The following is a 16,035-nucleotide window of genomic DNA, read 5'->3' as shown; positions in this document are numbered from 1 at the left end:
AATTCAATTAATTGCGACTAATTTAATTTAATTGATTAAATTCTTAATCGACAATTAATCGTTAATCGATTATTTGTTACCATCCCTAATTTGACTTTTACGACTTTGAACTTGCAGTCAAATCAAAACAAGGCTACTGCGCAGTGTGTGAACACCTTTTACAGTCATAAGGAAGACAAAGGTGGACGTTTCCCTCTGATAACTGGTTCAGCAGTGTTGTGTGTTCCACGTTCGCATGTGACCTATGCATCATCTTAACAGCTTCATTGTAAGTGTCATATTACCTTCACCTTGTTTGTGGGGAGGAGGAGGTGGGCAGGAGGTGAGGATGAGAAGGAGGAGGAAGCGGAAGAGTGATGTGGCATCATGGAGTGGTGTGACACTCTGCTGAGATGACTATTGCGCGATTAGAGCAGCTTGTCTACAAACACCTGAGCAGAACTGATGTTCATCCCCAAGTGTCAATTTTTGAAGTGAACCCACATGTTGCACCTCAGCAGGTGATGTTCAGACTAATTGCCATCCAGCATCCTGCTGAGCTTCAGGATTTGTCTTTGCGTGCGGTCGTTGCCACGTCCGCTACAGGAAAACAGCAACAGCTAAAAAAACAAAAAACAAAACAGAACAAAAAAATGGATTCCTTCTCATAAACAAGGTTGATTACATTATGCATGTGAAATTACCAGTCCTTCTGCACAGCACCTCAAGGAGAGCGTTCAAAGTCAGAGCCCCTAAAGAACTATAACAGTGGAACATTTAGTACAGTACACATCCTTATGTTTCACTCTTTTATTGTATCTGGCTGACCACACAAATGTGCAGGAAGCAACCAGTTAGAGAGATATCAGCCAACAGGTTTAACGCTGGGCCAGTGGCAGCTCATTGGCTGGGGAAGACAAACCTGTTCAGGTGCAACTGCCTCTTATATCAACCGTCGGATCACGACAACAATGAGGATTATGTCACAGGTGTGTTGACTTTTATGCAGGCAAAGGACAGAAGAACACTGGCATGTATGAGGCATTTCCGGAGGTCATTACTAGTAGATTGGCTCTTTCTGAGGTAACATTATTTCCTAATGATTAGAATTAGACATTCGGTCATTCGTCATTAGTCATTGTGCTGGCAGGTTAACATACTTAAGCACGTGATTTCAGCAGAAGCAAGAAGCAGTTACGAGGAAGAGGAGTGAAGTGACAGTGGATGAACCCGTCTGAATGCTGCAAGCTCCCCTCGGCTATGGAAGGCTTGCAGAGACAAATGTGCCACTCCTAGAATGACGTGAACTGTCCTTTAGTCTGGGCACAAGATGAAATATTTCCATATCTCACTGTAGTTTTCCTGGGGGACTCTAGAGTCCTTGTTGACTACTGAAAACTCCAGACAGCATAATGTGCAGAAAGCTTCCATTGAGTTGCTGCTGACTGTCTTAACCTATATCTTCTTAGTGTGATTTAAAATTATAAAAATTAACATTAATTTGACAAAAACATCAATAAGAAAGCCACCCAAAACCAGAATATACTTCAGCCGGATATGTGACGTGATGCTACATGTACATGTAGCTGAACTTGAGGTGGTGGCGTCACTTTATGAAGGAGACCCTTCATCAAGACCCTTCATGAAGGAGACAACCCCAGGAAAAATACTCAAGCCATGTTCCAAATCCATCTCCTAACCACAACTTAACCACTCATTTAGAATCTCTATCCAAACTATTCATCTTTTTGTAGAAGAGTAAAATGGAAGTAACTGTGATTGACCTTGTGACCTTGAAGACGTTTCATCTCTCATTTGAAAGTCTTCTGAAGAACTGAACCGAAGAAGCTTTTCTGCGTTGCCTCAACTTAACCGTTCTACATAAGGATGGCCTGGACGGCTGAGGCTTTTTTTCACCTAATATTTTATTTTCTCATCTGACAAAATGTTAGCCGAAAAGAAGGAAAATGCCTTTCTTTTCTTTAAACATGAAACCCCGGAAGTTAGCTAAGAAGCAAAAACAATACAACGGAACGGTCATAGTTTTGTGTACAACTTTACAAGCGACCCAATTCTTTTCTATATGATTGATTATATGTATATTGTGCGCTTATATCTTGAATGTGCAGAAATGTACCAAACCAATTTACCTGGAAACATTCCAACGATGTGAGTAAAAAAAAACAAAACATTAAGTTTCTTCTGTTGCTGCGTTTAACCGCTGGGGTGCAGTGACTCTTTGGCCCCATCTGGTGGACAAAAACTAAATAACAAACGAAGCAGGCCATCGTGCTCGATATCCAATCATCCTCCCTTTAATACAAAGTCAAGATACAATATCTACATCCATGGTTCAAAAGGAAAGAACAAGGTACACGTGTGAGGGGGGATGACGTCATCAGATCAGGCCCTCAACACATCTCTCATAATGTTTCGCGAGTGTGCCTCTTTTATATTTCTCTAGAACATGTTTGTTAATAGAAATCCAGGGAATAACATATGTCATATATGTCACACACTGTCAAGACTTCTGGACTGGACCACACATTGATTTCATATTAGCATAATTCAAGGCGTAAACGATAACGATTGAGCGTGTGCTGCAGGGCGACTCCTCACCCAAACTCTGTCGAAAATACACTTGCTTGCTACCATGTGCTTTTTATACAGCTAAGACCATTCCACCAGATGAGTTTCTCAGCCATTAGTCTGCTTGATATATATCTCTTACTGCTGCTGCCCTTAAGTCTGTCACCTCGGTGTGGATCAGACCTCTGACGATGTGATCCTTCTTAGACAGGGAGGTGGCGTGAGGGAGGGCATCACTGTAAACTTAATCTAAGTCTGCCTCTATTGTACATCTCTAGCTAACTAGTCGGACATCAGTAATTAGTATCAAATAGCACCCTACACAGAGGGCATACTTTATCATAATATAGCAAATAAAAAAGCACCATAACTGACTGAGTAAAAGTAAAAAGCATAACAAAACAACCCCCCCCCCAAAAAAAAATCAACAAAAGAAGCACTGAAGATCTTTTACTCTAACACTGGCTTGCCAAAGAAACAGATAAACAACATCCTATTGGTTATAGTTGCCAGATATCCAAAATAAATAACTTGAAACATACATAAAAAGTAATAAAATAGAATAAATACATCTTCTTTAAAAAAAAACAAAACCTTGTGAAATAAAAGACAGAGTGAACGATAACAATAAGGCTTTTTTTTTCTCTGCGACAATAAGAACTACATCACATCCAATCCCACGTTATATCTTGTGCTCAGACATTTGTAACTGTACTGTATAGGACTCCAATGTTAGGCTGTATGTACAAAATCGGTGACGGAGATGTCTGATTGGCTGGAACGTCGCTGTGCTCTCCAATCCCTGCACTGGGACCGATTTCTGATTACATGTCAAATCAAGATAAAGGTAGAGTATATTGATATCAACGACTGGGGTGTGCGGGAGAGACGACAGAGGAGGGTCAAGTCTTTTGGTTAAGACTGGGATTTCTGTACAAAGTTTCGCGGACAGTCTTGTGGGAGCAGGAGAGAGGACTGTTGAAAATGAGCAATTCCCCACTGGCACTTAACGTTTCAGAGGTTTTCTCTCATTAGCCTTCGGGAGCCTTACACGGTAAAATATCTGGGTGGGCTTATAACTGCAAAGCGGTGCAATTCAAGTAGGCAAGCTTCTTCACAGGCTGGGAAAATTGATGATGACTCGCCTCTCAGGTGGCGTTTGACAGTAATAGAAGAGCAAGAAGAGGCGTGACCACAGAGCAGCGTGTCGAAACACAAGAGATATGTAGGCGTAAGGCAAACAGAACAAAACAAACATAAAAAAACAAAACATGAGAGTGCGGCACACGAGTCAGTAGCGTCTGGTGGTGGTCTGGGGTGTGAGAGAAACAAAAGAGGCCTTAAAGGGCCTTGTCTTTCGTTAGCATCTCTATCAATAAGCCACTGCTGAAGTGACATAATGGGGCTGACGTGCAAAGGAGCGGAGCCACAGGGTGAACAAGGACGACAGCAAATGGCGAGAAAGTTTTGTTGCGAAGCGGGGGGGGGGGAGGGGGGGGCTGGGCAGCGGAGCCACGATGGGCTCTAACGACTGATTCCAGGCCAGCTATTACTCTAGCAGGACGGCACATGGGGGACCCGGAAGTGATCCACGGGCCGGCATGTCTGGAGCAGTCGGACTCTGTGCTGTGCGTTGCTGGCTGTCCTCGTAGGCCACCGTTCCCTCCCGCCTTGTTTTTTTTTTTCTCTTGGCACTGTGCGTAGTCGGGCGAAAGAGCGTCGGCATGCTTCTCCAACAGTCCTCTGGGTGGGCGGGCGGGCGAGGCCACACTTCACTCCTCAGCCGAGGCAAAAGAACTCAGTGGTCGGCTTCAAACGATCAGAACTACCGGATGGTAGACGGCATTTCAAAATAGACTCACGGACACGTAGAAATGTACACCTTTTCACTTTGTAACCCCTAAGTACAAGAAACCAATAGATACAAAGTTGAGGATAAAAAGCCCATTTAGGGTGCAGCAAATATCCAGGCTCTTTGTTTTCAGTTTTTTCTCTCCTTTTTTTTGTTATACATCTTTTTGTACACATATAGTATCACAATTCCTGTTCAAAAGCCGTTTGTATTTCACTGGTTTCATATTGAAGTTAGCTGACCACAACACTCATGTTATTATACGTCCTTCACACTGGAACACTGAGGTAAGTATATGGATTACACATGGACAGTCAACACACACACACACACAGACCAGCTCCACCCTGGGAAACCGGCCGATGAGTGTGTTTGCTGTTAGACATGGATTTCATGTTGCTGCGGTTGTTTTTGTCATCGTCTCTTAGTCCTCGTTGCTTTGAGTCTCACTCCCAGAAAAGAAAACAATATAAAGAGAAGGAGATTCAGTGTCTACGCTAGTCTTCAGGCCGGGTCTTTCCCTCGATTCACTCGCTTGGTTGGTCGGTCGGTCGGTCGGTCGGTCGGTCGGTTAGTTGGTCAGTTGGCGGGCTGAAGCTTGAAGATGGATGATGGTCTCCCCACTTACGTTGCATAGTGGTCGAAGCTACCCAGGTACTCCAGAGCCGCCTGGTAGCAGAACTGATACTCGTCCTGTGAGAGAAGCAAGAGGATGGAGATGGAAATCAATAACAGGCGTCACGGTCATCCTGCAAGCGACTTAACAACCGGAAGCACACAACAGCAGCAGCGAACCCTGACTTAACTGTAGGGAAGATCTATACCAGTCACACAATTCATTACAAAATTAGTCGTGACTTAAGGGTCTAGTGTGTAAAATCTGGCTTGATTAATGAATTTTATATTGGTAAAAGCTTAACAAACCATAAACCCATAAATACCTAAATAAAAGTGCATACTTGCTGCACAATAAACGTCTCATAGAAATAAGAATATACATCGAGCAAGTGTCTTGCTCCTGGTTAGCTACACAAAGGACCTCTAAAAAAGAGAAAGCTATTTTTAACATTAGTTTGACAATATTATGTTATGAATGCTTAAAAGCCAAGAATATTGACTTAAAGGCAACGCTGCAGCCAGGAAGGTTTGCATGCTTGACTAACTGAGATCAAGCAGTCTGGAAATTGCAGAAAAGTGCAACAGATCATGTGGAATTCTTATGGACTGGAAGAGTGGAAATTTGTCTTCGACACGAGACAGTTTAATAGTCAAACGCGCACGCAGACTCACGCACAGAATAAATCGCCTGACGCTGCTAATATGACAGCGACGGCACTGGAAATAAGTGGTTTTTAACAGAGAAGCACATTTCCAGTCACGGCATCTCCCAGATCCCACCGATGATGTGAGCTCTGCGCCAGGATCTCCGTCTCGCTCACCTCTTTGTTCCCAGCGTAAGAAGCTGGATTAGGAGCTTTTGCGAGGATGTTTGATACGCTGTACGCAGACTTAAGTTTAAGGTGGCTCTGGAGTGTAAAAGGTTAAAACCAGCTGACTTACACCTGCAAACTCAAAATGTGTCTACTTAAAAGGAGGGAAACCCTACAAAAAGTCCCAAACTTGAGCTGCATTAGTTTCAACAAATCGGCCACAGTTCCCTTCTGTGTTTTTAGAGATTATTTGCTGTTTTCCACATCCTGCTGACTACACTGACACAGCTTTTAGCCGGCAAATAAATAGAACCAGACAAAAATAAAGAACTTCTGAAAAAAAAAAACAGAAAGAAAATCCTTTACCTCAGTCTGCACCATGGCCGGTCTCTGTGTGCGCAGCATTTTGACAGTCTGGAAGATGTCCACCGCCCCTTCGTAACGCATCCTCTCCAGGACAATACTCAAAGTGATGAAGACACCCGTCCGCCCCACACCAGCACTGCGACAACACAGAATACACATTTCACCTCAGAAGAAAATACGCCAGCGCCTGAGAAACACTGTCTGAGCTCCTGAGGAACTGAGCAAAGGAAGGAAAAACGTGGAAGGTGATTGGGGCCCCCTTCTCATGCACTAGCAGCAACATGTGACCACCTAGTGGCTGCCTTTGGCAAGTGTTAAACAGTCACAAGTAAAGACAAAACATGCTGTCCACAGAATAAAGCCTTCAATGCTGTTTCATGTTTTTCTTTCTTATCTGAAAATGGCTCAGTTGTGCTCTGTTCATCTTTTCTGTCTTGGGCTTTTTTTCCCTCTTGGGCCTTTATAGGCAGCGAGCAACAGTTGGCCCCTGGTTTGATCACAATTTAAAAAAAATAGCTAATGGCTTTTGGAATCTGATCCAACTCCAAAGACCATTTGGAAGTGTTTTGTGTTGGAGCTTAGCCAGACGGACGGGCGGCGGTTCGAGGTTAAAAAGGAAGCGATGCAGCTGCTGTGGGAGGATCCTGGTGTTACCTGCAGTGAACACTGATTGGTCCATCCTGGCCAAACTGCTCCTTGGTTTTGTGCACTTGGCCGATGAAATCGATGAAGCCCTCCCCGGATTTGGGCACGCCTTGCTCTGGCCAATCAGTGAACTGGAACTGGCGCACTGTTCGTGATTGGCCGTCCTGAGGGAAGGAAGGAGGGGGAAAATGGGGCGAGATGAAAGATTTTTTATGTGTGCTGATCGCCTAAGGACTATTAAAAGATTGTATTCTTGTTCCGTTGGCTAGAGAACGGGAGCCCTCCCCCTCCCGCTGTGTAACGATTACTGTTATCTGATCCTGGATCAGTTGCAATGGTTGCATTCCAGCCGTATCGTCGGTGTGTCTCACACTGTCAGCCACTCAGCGGGCAATTACATCTTTTCTCTTCTGCGCAGCCTTTCTGACTCCCTCTTTAATGGAGATCAATAGAGCATCTGGCTGCGTGGAGTCTGGCCACGGCCGACTCGCGCACACGTGCATCGCATCACCGACATGCTTCCTTCCCCACGGAGGCAATTTGGAGTCAGCACGGTTAAAGGAGTAATTTAGGGCTCTGGCTGTCAATAAATCCAAACAGACTGTAACACACATCTGTGTGCGAAACACATGGTAAGCTAAGCGTCACACAACGCAGGTCGATGGAACACGTTTCGCACCGCCGCCTCCAGACGGCGCTGATGGATCGAGGGCGGGAGGGTGACTTCTCTGCTGTTTTGAAGACAACACAAGGACTTTAAACACGCAGAGTCCATGGACTCACCCTGGCATCCGTGACTTTAAACTCCCGCAGGATGTACTGGGGCATGTTGTACTCGGCCATGGGGTCCACCACAAAGTACTGGTAGCGGGCTGAGCGCTCAGCGGGCCAGTACTGGTGGCACTTCTCCTGTGGTAGCAGGAAAGAGAGCATTATCAGGTTATCTGATGTGCTGCAGCTGATTTCTTTTTTTAATTTTAGATTAATTCTATTAAACATGTCAGTGCATCTTGGATTTCATGGTATCACAGTGACAGAAAGTGCCTCTGTTTCAGGGGAAACTGCAATTTTCTTTTGATTGGGGAAGTCAGAATTTAAGTCACCATCAACATCAATAGGCCTGCAATTCTTTGCACTTTCACTTCTGCAGTTTTAGTCATAGAGCTGCTTCAAGAAACAAGAAAGGAGAAAAGGCGATGGACGTTATACAAACTGCCTGACAAAGACCAGTTTACAATCCAATCAAAATCAATCAATCACCTCAAGCAGTTTGTTTCATATAGCTGTTTAATACAGCCAATCTCTGTCTTTAAAAAAATAAAACACCATAGAAATAAATGCTGCACAGTGGACTTGGTGAAGCATGAGATTTTGATATCGTTACATCTCTGGTGTGTTTGCTCTTGAATTCCTCACCCGTCCCATCTCCCTCAGTTTGGTGAGCATGACCACGATAGTAGAGTTGTGTTCCCACAGCATCCTCCAGAAGTCCTCTGTAGTCTCAGCCAGTGGACCTTGGGTGGCGATGTAACCCCTCTGTTGCCTGCATGGACGCACGCACACACGCACACTGCGTTATGAAGTCACCTCCTGCTTGTTCCTTCCTCTGTCAAACGACAGGCTGAAAAAGGGGGTCAGGCTCCCGGCAAGAAGACGAACAGTCAAAACATGTGCGTACGACCAATCTGAACGTCTGAATCATCGGGGGCATTTCAGCGTCCTGCGTTCTGTCAGGGGAGGAGCGAGTGGCGCGCACGGAGGCAAATGGCCGGAACATGTATACAGTAAAGACGAATATGACAGGACGTGACAGGCGAGAGCGGCGTGGTGAAAAGCCATCCATTCCGCTCAGCCGTCAAGGCGTCACGTGGAAACAAAGCGGTCGGGTCACATCAGTGTATTTCTCTCCTTCTGTGGTGGATGCATACCTGTATCCGTCAATGTAGCTGGCGTTGATGTAGTCTGAGCCCTCCAGGCCTCTGATTGGCTGCAGGCAGACCCGGGTGGTTTCATAGGGCATGATGTTGACCAGTCGGTTCTTGAACTTGTTGCAAGGCAGATTGGCTGTCACAAACCGCGATGTGTGGGCTTTGGTATTGGCCAGGCGCTGAAAGGAGAAACACAGCGTTGGGCTGTTCAACTCCTTGCAAAGGTTTGGATTCCAGTCAAACACATGTCAGATTTTTGCAATCTATTCATAGGATTGTAAAAAACAAAAACAAAACATTGTATAAATGTAAAAAATAAATAAATATATATATCTAAATATATGTACATATACATGTATATACACATGTGTACACACACATGTATATATACACACATATACATACATATAAATATATATACACACATATATATATACATATACATTAAATTAGATATATTGCATACATTATATCATTGTATATACATCCACATATTTGAATTGAATTGAATTGACTATGAATGAATTTTATTAATATATATATGTATATACACACACACACACACACACACACACACACACACACACACACACACACACACACACACACACACACACATATATATACACACAATATGTAATTATAGGTTTTTTTAATATATGTGTGTGTGCGTATACGTGAAGGTGATGGAACATCCTGCAGTACCTTGAACTCCAGCTCCATGCCGGTGACATGCTCGCCGGTCTCCACCTTGGACAGCTTCTGCATGTACGAGTAAAGGCTCCTGGCGGCCACCTCCGTGTTGCCGCAGGCAACAGCCTCCAGCAGAGCCTCGTGGATGAAACTGTACTGGTCCTCCGTCTGCACCATGTAGTTCCTCTGTGAGCGCATCAGGGTCACGTGACCGTAGATGTCCACGGTGCGCTCGTGACAAATGCGCTCCAGCATGGCGTCGATGACGATGAAGCAGCCGGTGCGGCCGACGCCAGCGCTGGGAGAAACAAAGGGGAAAGATAGGGGATCAATTTAAACAATTGTCATTTAAAGGCAGTGAAGTTCAGCCTTAGGCTGTTGTAGGCTTTGGGTCTTTAAAATACCTGGAGAATCAGCTTGAAATATTAAAATCCATATGGTTTGTTGAACATAAACTTGGATTCAAGTATTATGAATTAATTCATAACACCTGAGTAATTGAGACACTGTGTGATAATTGCACCTGGTCAAAGGTGACGACTAATGCATTTTAATAGGTATAAACTGAGGATGTCTGAAAACAAGATCATTTCATCAATTTGTGCATCAATGTATGTATGGTGTGTGTACACAGGTCTTCATGGTTTGCCATTGAAAATTTCTATTTACGTATGTATAAACAATAGAAATGTTGGCACTGTCATAGTTTTGAAGTCTGTGCATCTAACAGTGCGGTCACAGATGGGGAATCATCCCAAATCATTACTCCCCTCTTTTAAAATGCGTTGTGAAAAAAAAACATATTTTAATAAACAGGGTGCTGACCACAGCTGCCTCAGTATCTCTTAATTCTGCCACCCACATTTCAAATTTGAAAGCAAACACACAGGTAATGACATATGAATGCGGGCAGCAGAATTTTGCTTAGGGACTAGAGGACTCTGATACTTTTGATCCTTTTTTATTGTTCTTGTGTCGCCACTTGGACTTCACAGAGCCATAGAGTCAAAGCCGTATGTCCTTCTATGAACCAAAGGAAACTCTGTGAAATAAATAATGGCAGTAAATCCGCAGACCCTGTGTTTTCTGGGAGTCAGCCAATAAAGGAGAAATAATAAAGCAATAAGTTGGCATTTAGAGGTGTCAGTATATTTTATTTCACATCACCTTCGGCCTTTGGTTTCTGGCTTCAATATTAAGATAACGCACCTCGCAGTAGCTTTGCATTTATGAAAAAAAGGTTCTCTGGCTTTTCGTGGTCGGACAGACGATAAATTCCTTGAAGAGGCGATAAACTCCAGTGTATTTGCCGTGTACCTGCAGTGAGCGATGATGGGTCCGGCGTCCGGGGGGTTGCAGGCTTTGACCCTGCGGAGGAAGTTGAGGAAGGGAGTGGGATACTCCGGTACGCCGTGATCCGGCCAGGCTGTGAACTGGAACTGACGCACTTCCCTCCGCTCGCTGCAGCCGCTCTGCGGGGAAAAACACGGGCAGATGGTTTGTACACAGCGTTGCGCGTCTCTTTTGCGTGATGGCATATTACAACACAAAAACGACTTTTATCAAGTGTTTAAATGGCACCGACGTGTTGGCAAATTTGTTTGCGTGTGGTCTCCTGGCTATATCTACATTAATAATGACTTAACATCCTCATTAGTGCCAGTCAAACAGGCTGCGACGCAACTTTTTTTCAAACCCAATGATCCTCCCCAACACCACACCAGCACCACCACCACCACCACTGTTTACTGGCATTGTTGAATATTTCAAGTGCATTATTCCCGACTCTGGGACCCATCTCCCAACTTGACGTTTCACATCAACATGTCAACGAAAATTTGCAGGGGCCGGCCTTGGAAGTTACAGTTGGCCTAGTTTCTGCTTCTGTAAGTAGGCCACAGGAGACACGCTCGTCTGGCGCTCTTAGATTAGCCCCGCCGCCGTCGGAGAGCGCTCTGCCTCCCACAGTGATCATATCTCGCCGCCTCGGTGACACAGGGAGCATGGCCTGGTTTGGACACACTGATCCGTGCCGTGCCACGCGTGCACACGTGCGACATTATGTGATGACGTGGGGCAAATTTGCGATCAGCCTGGTCGCCGCCTGCCAACGTTACCTGTTAACAACAGCCATGCATCAGATGACGAGCGTAGGTTGATGTTTTGGCGGTAATTTGCACAATTACAGGCACAGCTGGGCTTTAATCTTGGAAAATTTATAAATTTTTTTCATAGGCAAATAAGTGTGGAACAAGCTAATGAGCGGCACCGGAGCATGCAAGCCCAGGTAGTTTTCCTACACAGGTAGGTAGGTTTTAATTTAGCGGGACAATTCACTGTCCTGCAAGTCAAAGGGAAGGAAAGTGATGCTTGTGGAGTAGTTGGTGCTTACCTTATGCAGGGAAAAAGTGCGCACGCAGAACGTGGCCAACTCCATGGTGTCCAGCAGGGTGACCTGGATCATCCCATATGTCTCTGTGCCACGGTTTGGCCAGTACTGATCACACTTTACCTGCAAGAAATGGGGAAAAAATGTGTTTAATCTGATGTAGTTTTATTTAGCGTTGTCCCCTCAACTGCCCCTGAACTGGAGGTTATTTTGTGTCCTACTCGTGACTTCTCCTCCAGGCGCGTCATCATGACGACGGAAGCCGCCCGCTGCTCCCACACCATCCTCCAGAAGTCCCCGAAAGTCTCCGCCAGGGGCCCCTGGGTAGCGATGTAGGCGTTCTGCTTCCTGTAGCCGTCGATGTAGTTGGCGTTGATGTAGTCGCTGCCCAGGATACCTGCGAAACAGCGGCGGGCGGGGGGGAGGGGGGTGTGTGTGTGGCGGACGGGGGAGAGACACGCTGGTGAGGCTCCCGCTCCAGCAAATCTGCATAAGCGGCATAATAAATTAACCCCCATGTATGACATCAAATGGCCTAACGAAGTGCGCTGTCGCTGGCAGCTGCTGCCCGCGACAGACGGCTGCTGGGGGACTCGCGTGTGACAGCAAACAAACAGGAGCGTGTCGCGGTGAATTCATGAGCTCCCGATCAAATCTATTCTCTCTCCCGCCGCCGTCCCGCTTGTTCGCGGAGAGCGCCGGCTGCACTCGGATGCACCCACGCTGTTTGTCAGTCTCACGCCACAGCACACGGCCTGTCTAAAGCACCGTTTGAAATTTCAGATTCCATCCGTCGCCCAACCAGGCGGCCCAGCCACGTCCCCACGAGAATGTCTTTATCTCACCGTCAGCTCACTGTTTCTCATCCAGCTCACCTTCGATAGGAGCCAGAATCACCCTGGTGTGGTCGTACGCTATGACGTTGGCGTAGCGGTTCTTGGGCTTGTTCACCTCCAGGTTGGAGTGCTCCCAGGTGAACTGCTGGCTGGGGTCGATGGACTGTGGGCAGGCAGCAAACAGGAGCAGTTAACGACGTGGCGCCTTCGAGGACGGTGGGCAAAAGAGAGTTCCATAACGTGGACAATTGCACAGGATTGCAGCTCTGGATTAATAATGAGTTGAGTTACCAGCGAGTAATCTATTACTAACAAAGTAATCCACTACTGTAATCAAACTACTTTTTCAGTAACGGAGTACTGTAACGGGATTACTGTGGCAAAACTGGTAATTATATTATAATTATTTTTATAAGATAACGATTCCATTACTTTTCCAAAAAGTTTCTTATTATCCACAAAACAACTTCAATTTAAAAAAACAACCAAAACAAGCATGGCAGCGGCAAAAAAACAGCAATTGCGTTTGATAGCTGGAAATACAAACATTATTTTGAGTTCATCTCGTCTAAATCAAAGAATATTATAATTATATAGGTAATACTTGGGATTGCAAAATTTGCACATTAACAACGTTCATTCCAAAGCCCTGAGCAACTGTTACTTTATCTTATTTATTATTAGTAATTGATTACTTATGAAACAAAATAGTTAAATGAGCAATTAGATTACTTTTTAAAGGAGTAATCAGTAATCAGTAGTTGGATTACTTTTATGGAGTAATCCCAACAACAGTAAAAATAATAACAATAATTGATCTTGACCTCATACTCCTGGGAGAGCCTCAGGTTGTCGTTGGCTTTCAGGAGCTCGATGTGCTCGGCCAGCTCGTGGATAGGGATTGGAGGATGGCTCATCATTCCTGCAGCAGGGGGGAAATAAGTTGGTGGTGTCAGAGGTCAGTGCTCATACAGCAAACATTACCACAGGCCAGTCTCACCTAATAAATTGGTGTGAAAAGGGGTAGGTAATAATAAAATCACATATCATTAAGGAGCACAACGCGACAGAAAATCAATTCTGATCCTGGCGCAAGGCAAGACCGGCTGCTTTGTAAATGTTTTTTTTTTCCTCTCTGATAAATTGCTCTCTCTGTGATCAGAGGAGCAACAAGGCGGAGAAAAACAAACACAGAAAGAGCGCTAATTAGGGAGGTTTTGCACGCGTGCACGCACACGCATGCACAATGGAGCAAACCTTTGCCTCCCGCAGTTCTTTGTTTTCGCGGGGCGGCGGTGCCCATTGTCCACTGGCGGGAGGAGGAGTGGCGGCCCACCAATGCATCATCAGGACGCAACATTTCTCAACAAAAACGGCACCGTGTAACGACGCCTCCGTGTGCGGCGTTTAAGTCATTGTGCTGCTGCAGGTGCACGCAGCAGATATTTTCCTTCCTCGGCTCGGCACTGCGGCGCCACGACGGAAAAAAAACAGAAAAAGAAAGAAAAGAAAACCACTCCTGTCACGACCAAAACGACCTCAGATAGCATCAGCCATGTTTTGTTGAGGGGGGGGGGAGAAAAGAAACTTTGCCAGACGACTGAAAAGGACAAATCTCAGGGGAGGGGGAGTGGGTGAGCTGGGAGCTTCAAGGCTGCAGCTGCATGAGAGAAAAAGATGGTAGGGAGCTGCAGTGCTTCACTGCGTGGGTAGTTTCATAATGTTGAAAAGAAATAATCATAAAATAAAAAAATCTTGAAAACCTTCATTGACAGATTTAATTAAAAAAAAAACCACAACAACCCATAATTACATTTCTTGAGTGTTGATGCAGGAGCGAAGATTAACCAATCTTCCCTGATGACACATCTCCCGCCACCTCTTCTCCAACACCTTTCATCCACGGCAACCGTAGAAATGCAGCGAGAAGGGTAATTTTAATTATGTGTGTTTTTTTTTTTTGTAGTTGAAGGCAGTTAAGTTAATGGGAGAAGGGAGAGCCAAAGCCAAAGCCCGTCTGGCACCACGGCAGCTGTGTTTTTAGATCGTGCTCTGTTGGGGTTTCATTGCACAGTAGGGAGGAGGGTCTTTTTAGGACGAAGCTGCCACTGCCGCTTATGATCGCAGCTCCCCCACCGCTCACCTTCTGATGCATTAGATTAAAAAACTCAGACTGCGGCATGCTGCCCGTCCCTGGCTGCTCTGATGTGCTGTCTGCTGCTCGGCATGTGGAAGGTGGGCGAGTGGAGAGGATCGGATCCTGTCACACTCTAATGACTCATCTGTGACAAAAGCAGGATCCGCTACCTGGGCGGCGGCCATCCCGCTCTAAAGCTGCCAGGTACGGGCCGGCTGCGATGCGAAGGAGGTGCTTGAGCAAAAATCTGCAGTGTGCATAACGGCTGCATAATGTCACCACGAGTTATGAATAAATAGTTGGGGGACAACTTTAGTGTCAGATGGATGTGGAGAATAGGAGGTGTACGTGATGATGCAAGTGAAAAGTTTGTGTTTTCTGGTGGGTGTAAAAAGAACATCTCAAAGAATTAAAAACCAGCAAAATAATAAATACAAATTATGAAAACCACACCTTTCAGTTTCACATTGTTTGGCATTACGATACCTTTGGCTTACTACTGTGACTATACATATATATATATATGTATATGTATATATATATATATATATATATATATATATATATATATATATATATATATATATATATATATATATATATATATATACACACATATGTATATATGTATATGTATATATATATATATATATATATATATATATATATATATATATATATATATAAATATATATTTACATACATACATACATGTGTATGTGTATACATGTATACTATGTACACTGTATATATATATATATATATATATATATATATATATATATATATATATATATATATATATACATATATACACACATACATACATGTGTATGTACACTATGTATCTAGTATGTATGTATACATCTATATGTGTGTGTGTGTGTGTGTGTGTGTGTGTGTGTGTGTATGTGTGTGTGTGTATATGCATATACAATACATATAATGTGACCTTTACAAATATTGTTATTCACAGCTATCATTTTAGAAATTGAGTAAATTCTTCCATATAGTCATTGCATAAAAAAATCAGCAAGTCGCCCACTTCGTACCTGGGGTCTGGAAGTTGATGCGTCTCATCTCCACAGGGTCTGTTGGATGATGGGCCATCATTTCTGCGTTGCCCAGGAGGCTCTTGGTTCCAGGTTCGGAATCCTTGCGCTTGCTGCTCAAACACAAGCAAGCCAGCGG

At 44.5% G+C, this 16,035-nt stretch overlaps 1 protein-coding gene across 1 annotated transcript in view; it reads right to left on the bottom strand.

Annotated features, from left to right (window-relative positions):
* Positions 1 to 2,271: 2,271 nt before the first annotated feature.
* The window catches only part of ptprsb (protein tyrosine phosphatase receptor type Sb), a 74,389-nt gene continuing 60,625 nt past the window's right edge, over positions 2,272 to 16,035 (bottom strand). Inside the window, exons 24-37 of the mRNA XM_076021126.1 lie at positions 15,897 to 16,009; positions 13,532 to 13,629; positions 12,747 to 12,870; positions 12,093 to 12,268; positions 11,875 to 11,994; positions 10,800 to 10,954; positions 9,495 to 9,780; positions 8,790 to 8,968; positions 8,278 to 8,404; positions 7,645 to 7,770; positions 6,871 to 7,025; positions 6,217 to 6,352; positions 4,101 to 5,113; positions 2,272 to 4,067 (exon numbers count right to left, since the gene is read on the bottom strand). Coding sequence (XP_075877241.1) covers positions 5,045 to 5,113; positions 6,217 to 6,352; positions 6,871 to 7,025; positions 7,645 to 7,770; positions 8,278 to 8,404; positions 8,790 to 8,968; positions 9,495 to 9,780; positions 10,800 to 10,954; positions 11,875 to 11,994; positions 12,093 to 12,268; positions 12,747 to 12,870; positions 13,532 to 13,629; positions 15,897 to 16,009 — 1,864 coding nt within the window. The 3' untranslated portion in view covers positions 2,272 to 4,067; positions 4,101 to 5,044. The remainder of the gene's footprint in view (positions 4,068 to 4,100; positions 5,114 to 6,216; positions 6,353 to 6,870; positions 7,026 to 7,644; positions 7,771 to 8,277; positions 8,405 to 8,789; positions 8,969 to 9,494; positions 9,781 to 10,799; positions 10,955 to 11,874; positions 11,995 to 12,092; positions 12,269 to 12,746; positions 12,871 to 13,531; positions 13,630 to 15,896; positions 16,010 to 16,035) is intronic.

This window comes from Nelusetta ayraudi, unplaced genomic scaffold (assembly GCF_046127955.1).
Source record: "Nelusetta ayraudi isolate G7.1 ecotype Tasmania unplaced genomic scaffold, CSIRO-AGI_Nayr_v1 ptg000011l, whole genome shotgun sequence".
NCBI classification, from domain to species: Eukaryota; Metazoa; Chordata; class Actinopteri; order Tetraodontiformes; family Monacanthidae; genus Nelusetta; species Nelusetta ayraudi.
Note: the sequence above shows the minus strand (reverse complement) of the source record. Positions and strands in the feature narration are given on the sequence as shown.